Raw genomic sequence first — 15,049 nt, 5'->3', positions numbered from 1 at the left:
TAAAACATGTGGCTCTGTTGATAGATGCTCTCAAACCCAACGGGTAGTTTCTTTTTTTTTTTTTTTTCACTCAGAGCCTTATTAAGGTCGCAACGGAAGTCAGAAATGTCCCAAAACAGCGTGTGATTGAATGCTATGAAAGATGACGATTTTAATTCAGTCTATTTATTTTAATTCTGTCTAACTTGATTTCTGTTAAATGTAAACAAACCTGCTCCTTGGTGTGGCACTGTTTTTCTTTTTTAAAGCTAATTTAATAACTGTGAAACATCTCATTAACTTGACAGGAAGTGACCGCCATCTAACTTGTTCATTTCCAGCAGACTGGTAACACATTTTCACCTGCGACCTTGCACAAATACAAATGAATTAATTGGCATACAGACATCATGATGAAAGGATGGAGTAGGAAGATAAGAAATGTAAGATGAGTTGAAAGAAAAAAAAAAACTACAACTAAAAATAACAGAAATACATCTTCGATTAATCAAACTTCTGCCAATATATTTTATAAGGAGGAGAAAAGACAATGCAGTGACTTTACCTGTACCGAGTAAAAAATAAATTATTAAAAAAGCTCCATTCTTTGTTCAAGTCTGGCAACCTCTCCTTTTGAATTTTGTTTACACGTGTATTCGTCCTCATCTCACTTCCTCAAGAGAGGTAGCGGCCATGGGAACGATGACAGTGGTTTCAGTCCAACTCCCGATTTCACACGAGTGGGAGACAGAAACAAAGAGCGTTTCTCCTGATCAACTTTACCACTCCATCATAACTTATTTCAGTGACCCTCTGATTTTCAGTTGTTTTTGTTCCTGTTCCCTCAGTCGTAGTTCTTCCCATCTTTCTCCTGTCTGCTCTTTATATGCCCCTCACATCTTGCGAATGACAAGAAAAGCGGTGAGCACTCCTGCCAGGAATACCGCCAACGTCTGCCATGTGGGAGTGCCAAAGTAGGAACGAATACCCTCCTAAAGAGAAAGAGAAAAGGCATGGACAGACATTCTTAACAGGCGCCTTATAAGCAACCAAGATCAGAACTGCATGATTAACTAACGTGTTCTTAAATAACACATGTTCATTAGCTCCTTACCCAGCCACCTTGCTCCCTTATCCAGTTGGCCACATGTTCCCTGAGGTAGTCCATAGTCCATGTAATTATGGTTCTGATGATATCAGGTATATTTTTTATAAGAGCCTGGGAAAATATGAAGACGATCTTCATTATTCTGAAATGATCCTACATACATTATACAGGAACAGAACAACAACAGATGAGCTTCACTTACTTTGATTACGAGTCGACAGGCAAAGTAGAAGAGTGCAACCACCCTGCCCCAATTGAATTTTCCATCAGAAAATATCTCACGGGCAACTTTTATAAACATGTCACTCGTAGGATCGAGAGACCGAGCGTTTATCATCCTAAGAAAAGATTATTTTTTGGATTATGGGAATGGTATTAATACTGCTATCATGTGATTTTGACTTACAGGCACGCAGACCAGTAACATACCTCTGGAGCTCTGCATTTCCATCCAGTTCATCTCCAATCTGTTGCAGACAGTGAGCAAGCTCCTTAAGATGTGGGTCACACAGCTCTCCCCCACCCAGCTGTTGCCTGGTCACCACAGTATTGCTGTCCCCATGTCGACGCACCCGTTCATAGATGAAACTACACAGGAGGACACAAACACACATATTTTATATATATAACATTCACACAAAGTTTTAGTATTGCTTTAAACTGGTTCTTCATTTGAAGCTGCACCGACATGCCTGCTACCGGCGCACATCAGACAATCTATATTATGGCCAAATGAAATTAATGTAATGAAAAATATTTATTCTAGAGGAAAATTTTCAAAATCATGATTTTGAATGAATCACAAAAATCATGCCTTCAGCACCTTTGTGTCTGCATTGGGACGTGTAATCTAAATGTAGTTGCATTGCCAACGTTGTGAGGGTCCACACAAAATTTATGCAGAACTCTTGGAGGATTTCTCTGCTCAGACAAGGTAAAGCCATGGAATCAAACCCATACTCGCAGGATGAAACTCCAGATGTGTGACAAATCAAATACAACCCACACTTTCCTGGTGGGCCAATTACAGGCTAAGGCTACAAGAACAAAACATGGACGTTTCCTTCTTTTTGGGACTAATTCTAGAGGTTCAGTTAACACAGCAGCTTTTCTTAACATCATGAAATATGTATTTTTCTGACAACATGTACAAAAAGTAGAGCACCAACTTGCTAAATACCTAAACTGCAAGCATCTGCGAAGTCCAAATCAGTCTGTGCACATGGAAATCATGAAATGTTCTCAAGTCTGCCATCATTACTATTTTCTTAGTTTCTTTTAATATCAATAAAAGCTTCTGAAATACTGAACATAGTCTAAACAAAATACTTTTAGCGGTATAATGATGACACCAAATCAGTAGTTAAATATATAAAAAGGGTAAACAGCGATCTGCTGAACATCTGAATTTTCAGGTAAATGATAAAACTCTGGTCTGAAGTATGTACTTACTCCTTTAATAATACAGCTCCTATTTCCAATATCGGATCTCTGGAGTCTCCTAAAAGACAAAGGTCAGTATTAGTCATACAAATGCAGATATACTTTTATCAAAATGACAATATTATCTCATAAAAATCAGTTACAGAGCAGACAAGTTTAACCACAAATCAAAGTGAAACTAAGGCTACATTTCCACAATAAATTGATTATTCATTCTGTAAAAATCGTGATTTTGTGGATTTATATATATATATATATATATATATATATATATATAATTACTTTAATTTGTTAAGAGAATGCATCACCGCTTTTACAATCCTTTCATTTCTCTCTAAATGATCTTTGTCGAGATACCCACTAACGCCTTAAGCCCGCCCTTGTACCTTCTTCTTGTACCTTTTGTACCCGCTCTACTTGTACTACTTGTACTTGGATACTTAAATAAATGAAATAGCAAATGCGCACATGAACCTGGGTTTCTTTTTTTGTTTGTTTGTTTTTTTTTTACACTGAAGATTGAATGTTAACACTTCTAACTGACCTTGGATAATAAAACACCTAAATATAGAAATTTAATTGAACTGCGACATTTTAGTCGATATCATTTGCACTTAACTCGCAGTATTTTACATGTTTCGTTGTAAAAGGTTATAACACCTGCGACATACATTTCGGTTTTATTTTAACAAATGTGCTAATTCACAGCTGTGTGGGAATCTTGCCTTTACAATCAAGTGCTAGCTAACCTTAAGCTAACACTTAACGGTGCTGCTGAGCTAACCTTAGTTCAAGTAACAATACTATGTGGAATCAAGCTGTCTAAAACGACAAACCAAAATTTAATTATTAAACAAAGAACTTTTCTACATATACCACACAGCTGACTTCACTGTCACGGCTTATTTGATTTTAATTACTTCACCGATGTTGGCCAGTACCTTGATCTCCTCCACCCGGTGGCGATGCCATCTTGTTTTCTGTTTGGCTCACTGGTACTTCCGTAAAATCACGTGACAACATTTATTTGTCTGTGGCCACTTGCTGCCACTATGGCCGCAACCTGGGGGCAACCAACGGCAGAAGCAATTAAATCAGCCAATCTTGGTAGGGCAGAAGCGGTGTAATTTAGTTAGGGTTATGACATCATTCACCGGTTTTATGGATTCAATGTTTAAGCTTGTCACACTACGGGTGGAGCTGTTGGGTGGGGACGGCCACCATAATTGGAATTAGATTATTTGTTGGGTACCATTTTTAAGAGATTAAAAAATGTAAACATTTTTTGGACGCGCCTTCGCTTTAACGTCACTTCCTGGACCTTGTCGTCTTCCGTCCATCGGGCGCATGCACAGGCCTCTTTACGACTCGGCTGGCAAAGATGGCGGATGCACAAGTAAGTTGAGCGATACGGCGTATTGCATTTAAATGGAAAAATAATGATTCTACCTAACTTATAAGACTATGTATCTTAAGTGTAATTTGTTAGGTGTTGTTTGCACTTCAAATTTAGCTATTTTGAACACATTTAATACGTTTAAATTTTAACATTTACCGATGGGGATCAGTACACCCTCGTGTAACGTAGAACTAGCCGAAATGCTAATTTTTTTTAGCCTAGCATGCCTCGAGTTAAGTGTTTCCAGAAACACTTCCTTAAAGTTACATTGTCAGTTTTAACGTTAGCACCTTTTACATTTCTATAAGTTCTCTCTACACATTCGCCCAAGGGGCTGTCGTTAATTTTCATATAAGATAATTAGACTTAAGTACACTAAATGTAGCAAGCCACACATGTAACATGAATGATGATCTCTCGGAGCTTTCTTTCTTTCTTCCTTCAGACCGAGAGGGCTTATCAGAAACAGCCCACCATCTTCCAGAACAAGAAGCGTGTTCTGGCTGTTGAAGGTGGCAAGGAGGGCAAAGAAAAGCTCCCCCGCTATCACAAGAGTGTCGGGCTGGGCTTCAAAACCCCAAGAGAGGTAAGAAGTTGAGCCAGAAATATGTGAAACAAGCTAAACAAAATTATTTCAAATGTTCAGCTGTAACTTGCAAATGATGTCTTTCTCACGATGGTCTTCCAAACCCTCTGGGTTTTGACGACAGTGCCCTTTGGGCATCACTGATGCAGTCCAAATCACAATATTATTGACTAAAGATGACTGGAGACCTTAATGTCACTTGTTTCCTCCCCCTTCCTCCCACAGGCTATTGAAGGCACTTACATTGACAAGAAATGCCCATTCACTGGAAATGTCTCCATCCGTGGCCGTATCCTCTCTGGTAAGTTGCACATTTATGGAATAGAGCTATGAAGGTAAATGTGATTTTTTTTTTTTTTTTTTTTTAACTCTATACTGCTACGCTTCAGGTTTCAGAATCTGTTAAAGAATCTGTCTGTTTTGCCAAGGTATACAAGTAAACTTTTCATTTTGTCACCACTGCAAATGATGCTTTTTCTCACGATGGTCTTCCAAGCCCAGCGGGTTATGACGACACTGCCAAATGGCAACACTGATGTAGTGTAGTGACACATTACAAATTATATTTTTTCCAAATCATCTAAAGTTTTTGTCTCTTAGGTCATATCCAGACAGCGCTCAAGTTCACATTCTGCCTCTGTGTTTAGGTGTGGTGACCAAAATGAAGATGCAGAGGACCATCGTGATCCGACGTGACTATCTGCATTACATCCGCAAGTACAACCGTTTTGAGAAGAGGCACAAGAACCTCTCTGTCCATCTTTCCCCTTGCTTCAGGTACTATGCCCCTTTGTTTTTCACAGTTGCCCATTTTATAAAAACATTTTTCAGGCTTGGATTAGTCCCTTAAATGCAAATCATTTAAGTTCCATTTTATTTGGTTTAAGTAATATTGCAGCTGAGGTTTGTCATCTGAATGTCAGCAGCACTTTATAGGAAAAAGCTGCAAAATCATCTAAATTGGCTGCAAATGATGCTTTTTCTCACGATGGTCTTCCAAGCTCAGGAAGCTCTGACGACATTGCCTTTGGCACACACTGATGCAGCTCTGCTTTACATCTGCTCATGCATGACGAGTTGATGTACAAAATTTATATGAACCTTGTTTTGCAAAGAGATCTCAACTTCCATTGATATAGTGTTTTTTTTTTTTTTTTTTTGTTATATATCTCTTTTCTGCAGAGATGTCACGGTTGGAGATATTGTGACTGTAGGAGAGTGCCGACCGCTCAGCAAGACTGTGAGGTTCAATGTCCTCAAAGTAACAAAGGCTGCTGGAGCCAAGAAGCAGTTCCAGAAATTTTAGATGTTTGAACAGGAAGGCTGCTGTCAAACTGGCTTATTGTCCAATAAAGGAAACCCTTGTTAAAATTGCCCCTTCTGCTGTTTTTCTCACTCTTTTTTGGGTTTAAAGAGATATTGATTTGTGTTTTTACTAGAGCATTAAGTCTAAAAACAATTTTTAAACATAAACACATCCTGCAAGATTATTTATTCTGTGTCAGGTCTGCATGTCTGTAAGGACACACGTGTGGATGTGCAAAAGCTCATTTTTATCAGTGTTTTAGATGATTTAAAGATGAAGGACATTGCTTTTATTGAATCTCCTGTAGACATGTGTGAGTTTGTTACCTAAAAAAATAGCTTTCTGTGCAGCATTTTCTTTCAAAGAGAAGTCATGTCATGGTTGTCTATGTAAGCAGTTCTTACCTGAATAATCCAGGGTGCATTGTCTTTATTGGAGTTTGTGCCAACTATAAAATGAACTCTCAGCCACTGGTATTTATGTGGGTGAGATCTATGGTCCTCTGGAATGCTTCAGCTCGCTACTTGGTGTTACTTGGTAAAACTACTCTTATCCAAACTAAAATGTAATGATCCCATAGTCTATTTTAGTTTTATAATCGACACTTTTTTTTTCCTAGTGATGACTAAGGGGAGGAAAAAAAGGGGGCAGTATTTGAATAAACAAGTTGTCCTCATGCCGAGTTTCAGGACAGTTCAGTCCAAAAAATGTCTTGCATAAAAAAACTTTAAAATGAGTTGCAAATCAAATGTTTTAAATGTATGACGTAAACTTTTTAAAAAGCCCATCTTATCAAACTGATTTTATGCGTTTTTTTTTTTTTTAAAGTTTGCTCAAATTCAGTTAATAACATGCCTATTGTGACTTAAATGGCAAAAATATAACATTTGTGATTTTACTGTTCCAATTTTAACAAGTCCAATCATTCCTCTGTAATTAATGAATATACACAGCAAACAGGAAGGCTTAAAATATTTATTTTCCTAATAATAAAAAAAAATTGCAAAAAGATTTTCCGTGAGGGTTGAGACAACTCCTAGCTTTACAAATGTGATAGAAAAGGTAAAAATGTGAGATATCAAAGTGATCTCATTGTTAAAAAAAACACCAAATCAGAGAAAAAAAAAATGTATAAAACGCCTTTTTGTTGTTTATATAAAACTGCGAGTAGGAGACAGAAACAAAGGGCGTTTCTCCAAATACAAGTTTCTCTTGATCAACTTTAGCATTTTATCATAACTAATTTCAGTGACCCTCTGATTTTCAGTCGCATTTGTTTCTGTTCCCTCAGTCGTAAAGGCAAAGGGAAACTTAATTGTATAGCACATTTCATATACAAGACAATTCAAAGTGCTTTACATAAAACAATATAGCAGGGTGCAGACAAGTGCATTAAAAAAAAAAAAAAAATTAAAAGAAATGCATTTAATTAAATAAAAGCAGAAGGAATATACTAAATAAAATAGATAAAATGCAAGAAATAAAGTTAAAGACTATGTTAAAACATGATTCCAGCTTAAAAGACCCAGATGTAGATTTTGACTTCTAAATAAAAACTATTGAAATGCAGCAGAGAACAGGTGGGTCTTTAACCTGGATTTAAATAAACTGAGTGTTTCAGCTGATCTGAGGCTTTCTGGGAGTTTGTTCCAGACATGTGGAGCATAGAAGCTGAATGCAGCTTCTCCATGTCTGGTTCAGACTCTGGGAACTGATTATCGTAGTCCATCCCATCTTTCTCATGTCTGCGCTTCACGTGCCCCTCACTTCTTGCAAATGACAAACGCAGCGGTCACTAGTCCTGCCAGGAATACCGCCAACATCTGCCATGTGGGAGTGCAAACGTAGGAACGAATACCCTCCTAAAGAGAAAGAGAAAAGGCATGGACAGACATTCTTAACAGGCGCCTTATAAGCAACCAAGTTCAGAACTGCATGATTAACTAACGTGTTCTTAAATAACACATGTTCATTAGCTCTTTACCCAGCCACCTTGCTCCCTTATCCAGTTGGCCATGTGTTCCCTGAGGTAGTCCATAGTCCACGTAATTATGGTTCTGATGATGTCATGAATTTTTCTTTTTAGAGCCTGGGAATATATGAAGAAGATCTTTATTATCTTGAAATGATCCTACATACATAATACAGGAAGTAAAGTGTACAACAGAAGAGCTTCACTTACTTTGATTACGAGTCGACAGGCGAAGTAGAAGAGAGCAACCACCCTGCCCCAATTGAATTTTCCATCAGAAAATAGCTCTCGGGCAACTTCTATAAACATCTCACTTGTAAGAATGAGAGGCTGAGTGTTTATCAACCTATGAAAGATTTTTTTTGGATTATGGAAATGCTAATAATACTGTTATGTGATTTTGACTTACAGGCATGCAGATCGGTAACCTACTCCTGGAAATTTGCATTTCCATCCAGTTCATCTCCAATCTGTTGTAGACAGTCACTGATGTCCTTAAGACGTGGGTCACACAGCTCTTCTCCACCCAGCTGTTGCCTGGTCACAGTATTGCTCCCCCAATATCGACAGATCCGCTCATAGATAAAACTACACAGGAGGACACAAATACACATTAAAAACTCTTATTCAAAGATTTTTTTCTGACATGTTATAATTTAGCAAAATTCACACAAAGTTTTAGTATTGCTTTAAACTGGTTCTTCATTTGAAGCTGCACCGACATGCCTGCTACCGACGCACATCAGACAATCTATATTATGGCCAAATGAAATTAATGTAATGAAAAATATTTATTCTAGAGGAAAATTTTCAAAAATCACGATTTTGGATGAATCACAAAAATCATGCCTTCAGCACCTTTGTGTCTGCATTGGGACGTGTAATCTAAATGTAGTTGCATTGCCAACGTTGTGAGGGTCCACACAAAATGATGCAGAACTCTTGGAGGATTTCTCTGCTCAGACAAGGTAAAGCCATGGAATCAAAACCATACTCGCAGGATGAAACTCCAGATGTGTGACAAATCAAATACAATCCACACTTTCCTGGTGGGCCAATAACAGACTAAGGCTACAAGAACAAAACATGAATGTTTCCTTCTTTTTGAGACTAATTCTAGATGTTCAGTTAACACAGCAGCTTTTCTTTACATCATGAAATATGTATTTTTCTGACATGTACAAAAATTAGAGCACCAACTTGCTAAATACCTAAACTGTAAGCATCTGTGAAGTCCGAATCAGTCTGAAATACTGAACAGAGTCTAAACAAAATACTTTTAGCGTTATAATGATGACACCAAATCAGTAGTTAAATATATAAAAGGGTAAACAGCGATCGGCTGAACATCTGAACTTTCATTTAAATGATAAAACTCTGGTCTGTACTTACTCTGTTAATAATTTTGCTGCTATTTCCAATATCGGATCTCTGGAGTCTCCTAAAAACAAAGGTCAGTATTAGTTAGATCATACAAACGCAGATATACTTTTATCAAAATGACAATATTATCTCATAAGAATCAGTTGCAGAGCAGACATACAAGTTTAACCACAAATCAAAGTGAAACTCAGGCTACATTTCCACAATAAATTGATTATTCATTCTGTAAAAATCGTAAGGTCAGTATTAATTAGATCATCCAAATGCATACACCTTTATCAAAATTATATTATATTATATAAAACGGTGCTACTGCGCTAATTAGTTGATGTAACAACATAATATGCAATCAAGCTGTATACAACCACAAACCAACATTTAACTGTTAAACAAACAACTTTTCTACATATACCACACAGCTGACTTCACTGTCACGGCTAATTTGATTTGAATTACTTCACCGATGTTAGCCAGTACCTTGATCTCCTCCACCCGGTGGCGATGCCATCTTGTTTCATAGATCGCCGGCTGGCGCTTCCGTTAAATCACGTGACAAAGTTTTTTTTTTCTCTTCCCAAACTTTAATTAACAAATTCAAAATACATCAAAAGATAATTGGAATTCATGTCATAATACAATAACATACAGTTAAGAGGCAGAATGTAAAAGGTAACACAGAGGGAGAAAAAAAAACAAGCAAAGGGGTAACCATTATAAAGAACAAAAAACTACAAAATGAGAATGACACTTCAAGAAAGACACAAATTAAATGTTGTATTTACAGCTATAGTTTTCCTTGCCTTCTTGTTATAAATTGTTTTTATAGATTTAACATATAATACATTCTATGAAGAGGTTCTGCGGAGAGAATTTACACTTGTGCACAAAGGTGCCATGATAGCTTTCTCTTATTTCAGAGAGCATCAGCAGGATATATCCCAACAGAACGTGGTGTACACCGGCTAGATTTGGAGACGGAGCTTGTTATACTTTTATTGGTTGTTTTCAGAGACTTACGTCCATGTTGTCTATGAGTGCAAGTAGCGGAAGCAGGGGGAGGGTGAACCAGATGGGGTTGATAGCCAACTTTAGGTGACGGGGCAAGCGGTGTTCCCTATGTGGCCTTTCCTGGCTTTCTGGTCTGTCCGAAACAAAGCTATACTGCTTTCAAAGTTGCTCTCAAAAGGACCAAATTATGTGGAAACGGTTCTCCACATTAAGCTATAACGCTGGTTGAGTCGGTAACAATATGAACTTTGATTCCGGTCTCGTATCGAGAAGTGTTGCCCCGTCATGATCTGTGACCCCGACCCCAGCTCGAAGGAAATGGGGCGGAGTCAACGCGTCAGTCTCTTTTTCAGGAAAAGGCACGTCCCTTGGCACGTCCCCGCAATGTTGCCTCTCTGTTGGCGCTATTTCTAACTCCATGCCTCTACCACACTCGCACCACTAAGTGAAAGTCATTGTAACGTTTTTTGCTATGTTTTTATCATTGTTAACACAACCAAAGACTTATGTACATAATTATATAATTTGCAACATTGTCTTAGGTGCTTTGTGAGAAGAAAGCCTGTTTGATTTGGTTATAAACAAAGAACCACACCTAGTGTTTATTTGTGTTATGTATGGAAACTTCAGGTTTATTCTAATAAAATTTATTATTTAAACCTATTTGATTTACCATTTCAAAGATGCACACGGTATGTGTTTTCCTTACTGTATTAGGCTTCTATGAGTATCATCCCCCCCAACACAAAGTCTGTTCATTATAGCCAGGGGGATACACATTCTGATGGCTGAGGCCCACCTGTCAGATACTGTTTCCCCTGTGTTTAAGGCAGGGGTGTCCAAAGTCGGTTCTCGGGGGCCGCTGTCCTGCAGGTTTTCAATGTTTCCTGCTTCAACATACCTGATTCAAATGAAATAGATCCAACAGCCTATTAGGTTTTGCACAATGACTCATTAATTTGAGTAAAGTGGTTTTGGAGCAGGGACACATCAAAAACCTGCAGGATTGTGGCCCTCGAGGACCGGAGCTGGACACCCCTGGTTTAAGGGGTAAAGAAGTTTCCACATCTATCAGAGTGTTTCTACTAACTTGTTTTCAGTCCAGCAATAGCTACTTTGGGTTTAATCCCTCTAACACAAAATATGTTTATTATAGGAGGGGGACATGCATTCTGACGGCTGAGGCTCACCTGTCAGATACCGTTCCCCCTGTGTTTAAAGGGTGAAGATGTTCCCACATCCATCCTGACTTGTTTTCAATCCACTGGTAGCTTCTCTGAGTTTCACCCCTCCAACACAAGTGTATGTGTGTTAAGTTATTCATAAACGCAAGGTCAAGTCACGCTTAATTGCCTCGTTAACTGTCAACTCACTCTGCTACACTGAAGCTGAGGAAGACAACGGATCATGTTGCTGCAGTTCACATCTCAACCACAAGGTGTCCTGACAGGCTTCCAGACACTTGTCATTGTTTGTTAATATTTTCTGTGCAAGTTAATTGTTTTCAGGCTTCTGTAATGTGAATCCTATGCTATGTTTTTGTATGTTTCAAGAATCACAATAAAACAAAAATCTCAGACTCACCCTTTTGAGCACACATTCGCTAAAAAGTTGAGCAAGCAAGTGAGAGAGGAGACAGAATTTTGTCAGTTTTGGGCCTCATACACAGGCTATTAGGACACATATGACGGTTAGAAAACCTTTAGAAAGTGAATTTTGTATAATATGGGACCTTTAAATGTTTTGTTTACTCAATGTGTTTTTCAAAAGGGTAATTAAGTAGCATAGACTGACAGAATCAAACATCTTTTGAATAAATGTAACATTTTGTCTGGGTGACATGCAGGAATGTTGATGAAAAAAATGTCTACATATTAAAATAGAGTAGAATATTAAGTTTTATCTTAAAATATTGTTGAGCATGGCTACAGTGTGTTGGAAAATGTCTACAAGTACATTTGGTATAGATTTGGTATACACTTGTTTAACTTCTGATACTAATATTACAACGGTACATCCCTAGTATAGATAGTCATATTTAACACTGTTGTAGCACACCTTTATTATGATAAACCAAATGGCCTCTTTATTAGGTAAACCTGTTCAAATTAATGTTAACACAAGTAGCTAATCAGCCAATCACATGACTGTACCTCAATGACTTTAAAAATTTTGACATGGTCAAAAAGACTTGCTGAAGTTTAACCTGTTAAGGCCCGACCCATGAAAAAATGGTAAGAAAGGTCCATAAAAAAAAAAAAAAAGAGGTCTTTATTTGGCCCTTTAACAAAATGTAACAAAAAAATTAACATTTTTGGGGGGGGTATCTACCATATTTGGGGTATCACATTGTGTTCAACAGGATTTTGAGCAAAGTTTATACTATAAATTGAAGCATAACGTCTCAGAAAATGTATGTAACAAATATGTCATGTCGGGCTCTTATGTGTTAAATTGAGCATCTGAATGGGTAAGAAAGAAGATTTGGGTGATGCTGATCGTGGGCATGGTTGTTGGTACCAAATGAGCAGATCTGAGTATTTTACAAATTGGTGACCTAGTGGTATTTTCATGCCAGTGATTTCCAAGATTTACAGAAAATGATCCAGAAAAGAGAATATCCAGTGAGCAGCAGTTTTGAATAGAAAAAGGTCAGAGAAGAAGGCAACAGAATACAGTGTGTGATGCTATCATGTCACCATGGAGCAAAATCTCTGAGGATAGTTTCCAACACCTTCTAGAGTCCATGCCAAAAAGTTCTGAAGATGATAGGGAGTCCAACCTAATACTAGTAAGGGGTACCCTAACAAAGTGGCAGGTGAGTGTATGTATGTATGTGTGATAGTGCCTCCTAGTGGTTCACAAGATTTTACACTTGATTCTTGTTGAACAAATATTACCAGCAGAGGGAAACAGATAGTTGTTTCATGTTGTGATTCACACTTCAGTCCTAAACAGTTCATGATGAAGCAGTGAAAAAACAATCAGCATCTCTCTCTGTGGTCTGACTTGTGAATGATTTACTTAATTTATCTAGTGGTAAAACTGTCAAATGAATAATATCACCCTCTCAAAACTAAATCCAGTAGCTATGCATCAACATTATCTTTGGTTTGTCTCACAGCAACAATGAATACACTTCTAAAAAGTGAACAGTAGAGTTTTATCACTGAACTTAAACTATGAGTCACTAAAAATATTAGCTAGTATAAACATATTATTTTATTTTTAAAAATAAATAATCAATTTCAAATCAATAGTAACATATTTTAATTAGTCTCTGTTGATTTGAATGTCCTTCCTATTGGGTAAAAAAAAAGTTTGATGTTTTAAATATCTCTTGCTATTTTTTCTTTTAACACTTCTGTCATGTGTTTATGCAAATGAACCCTGCTTATTCAAAAGCCATCGCATCACTGTCATGATGCTGTTGTTTCATTATGACCTGCTTCTCTTGTGCACTTGCAGGCATGATGATGCTCAATAGCGTCAGGGATCCAGATAAACACATGCAAATGCTCAACACTCACAAATCCCAGTAAATTCATGGGCTGTCTGCATCAGCTGATTCATTTGCATGTGTCCTTATTTCTGCATGAGGAGATAACTTCATGGGAATCAGTCAGTACCCCCCCCCCCCCCCCCCCCCCCCCCCCTCTCTCTCTGCCCTCCCCTGTCTGTCTACTGAGTTCCACAGCAGAGGCGTCACTATTAACATAATGATGCAGTAGATGTTTTTCCCCAGACTTCCAGTGAATGTGGACCATATGGTGATGATGTGAGGAGGTGAAAGTGGCTCATGTGAGTTCAGCCGTGTAAATAGTTCTGTTGTTTAATGATTAGCAGAGCGAGCATCTGTTCTTTTGGTTTGAAATGTGCAACAGATATTTTCCTCAATTACAGATTTGACTTGTTTTTGTTGTAGCCATGTAGCTCTTCACATATGCTGCACTGTTTACCTAAACAGCTTCAGACCGCAAATTGTCTTGTCTTGCACTGGGGCTTTCCCAAGTCTTTCTCCCTGCATTGCAGACACTACAGGAGGGTGGGAGGGCTTCTTCAGGATGTTCTCTGAATAACAAGCTCTCTCATGAGCAGACACCCCAGGGAGTAGGACAGCCCAGCACGCACATTCATGCTCCTATAGAGTGTTTGTTTTAGGGCAGAGGTCTGATTCCTCAAAAAGTCTGAACAACGACAATAAACCCAAGTTGAATGTAAAAGGCTGTGATGGATATGTGGTATTAGTGATGTCTAATTGTCCAGCTGGTGCTTATCAGCTGATCTCAGGGCCTTCTTGTTACTCAGATTTCTAATACACACTTTCTTTTAGTAAGCTAACAAAAACAGCAGTTTTCACCCTTTAATCTTCAAATGTAAACTATCTCCAGGTGATGCTGACCTCCAGTTTTGTTCCATCTCTGTTAAACACTCTCAACACTTCATCGTTGAACAGCGCTGCCATCCATCCATGTCTGTCTTCTGAGAGACACAAAGTCTTTTGAACTGTCTCATTTCACATTCCTCCAGCTTGCCAATATGTTTACCCAGTGTCATGGAGCATACTTGTGGTCGTACTTACTTGTGTATCCAGTGGCACGGATGTTAACTCAGAGGGTCAAGTCAGTGTGGGTAATGGCCGCTATCAAAACAGAGGCCTTCTGGTGGCCCAGCAGGTGGTTTTGGACATGAGGGAGGCTACATATGGTTCCTCGGGCTGGACCCTCGTTCTGGGTTGTTTGGAGGACAACAGCAGCATCCAAACAGTTTTTCCAGCAAAAACAGCAGCCGTAGATCAGAGCTGATGGACTGAACAGATGGAGGCTGTGTTATATGGAGCCTAGGCTGTAAATGATAAAGCCCTT

The 15,049-nt window shown here is 38.3% G+C and overlaps 3 protein-coding genes and 3 non-coding genes across 6 annotated transcripts; 4 read left to right on the top strand and 2 right to left on the bottom strand.

The window, feature by feature from the left end:
* Nucleotides 1–15: 15 nt before the first annotated feature.
* Nucleotides 16–3,561, bottom strand: LOC121656586 (apoptosis regulator BAX-like). The gene is made up of 6 exons (XM_042011660.1): nucleotides 3,472–3,561; nucleotides 2,540–2,588; nucleotides 1,517–1,675; nucleotides 1,290–1,425; nucleotides 1,094–1,198; nucleotides 16–971 (listed from the first exon to the last, which is right to left on the bottom strand). The coding sequence occupies exons 1-6, from the start codon at nucleotides 3,551–3,553 to the stop codon at nucleotides 873–875; spliced, it is 630 nt and encodes a 209-aa protein (XP_041867594.1). The 5' UTR covers nucleotides 3,554–3,561; the 3' UTR covers nucleotides 16–872.
* A 227-nt stretch (nucleotides 3,562–3,788) lies between these two features.
* On the top strand, nucleotides 3,789–5,889 carry rps11 (ribosomal protein S11). The gene is made up of 5 exons (XM_042011679.1): nucleotides 3,789–3,926; nucleotides 4,375–4,515; nucleotides 4,741–4,816; nucleotides 5,163–5,292; nucleotides 5,698–5,889. Exons 1-5 carry the CDS (start codon nucleotides 3,912–3,914, stop codon nucleotides 5,819–5,821), a joined length of 486 nt encoding a protein of 161 aa, XP_041867613.1. The 5' UTR covers nucleotides 3,789–3,911; the 3' UTR covers nucleotides 5,822–5,889.
* LOC121634853 lies at nucleotides 4,584–4,668 on the top strand. Its single transcript, XR_006009311.1, has one exon. It is a non-coding gene; the product is annotated as a small nucleolar RNA SNORD35 (small nucleolar RNA).
* Nucleotides 4,976–5,060, top strand: LOC121634848. Its single transcript, XR_006009310.1, has one exon. It is a non-coding gene; the product is annotated as a small nucleolar RNA SNORD35 (small nucleolar RNA).
* On the top strand, nucleotides 5,481–5,565 carry LOC121634784. Its single transcript, XR_006009296.1, has one exon. It is a non-coding gene; the product is annotated as a small nucleolar RNA SNORD35 (small nucleolar RNA).
* A 1,524-nt stretch (nucleotides 5,890–7,413) lies between the features above and the next one.
* On the bottom strand, nucleotides 7,414–10,528 carry LOC121656593 (apoptosis regulator BAX-like). Its single transcript, XM_042011673.1, has 6 exons — nucleotides 9,654–10,528; nucleotides 9,186–9,234; nucleotides 8,226–8,381; nucleotides 8,004–8,139; nucleotides 7,806–7,910; nucleotides 7,414–7,683 (listed from the first exon to the last, which is right to left on the bottom strand). Exons 1-6 carry the CDS (start codon nucleotides 9,682–9,684, stop codon nucleotides 7,585–7,587), a joined length of 576 nt encoding a protein of 191 aa, XP_041867607.1. The 5' UTR covers nucleotides 9,685–10,528; the 3' UTR covers nucleotides 7,414–7,584.
* Nucleotides 10,529–15,049: the final 4,521 nt, after the last annotated feature.

Source organism: Melanotaenia boesemani, chromosome 2, assembly GCF_017639745.1.
Source record: "Melanotaenia boesemani isolate fMelBoe1 chromosome 2, fMelBoe1.pri, whole genome shotgun sequence".
NCBI lineage: Eukaryota > Metazoa > Chordata > Actinopteri > Atheriniformes > Melanotaeniidae > Melanotaenia > Melanotaenia boesemani.
The sequence above is the reverse complement of the archived record's forward strand: the minus strand, read 5'-3'. Positions and strand labels throughout refer to the sequence as shown.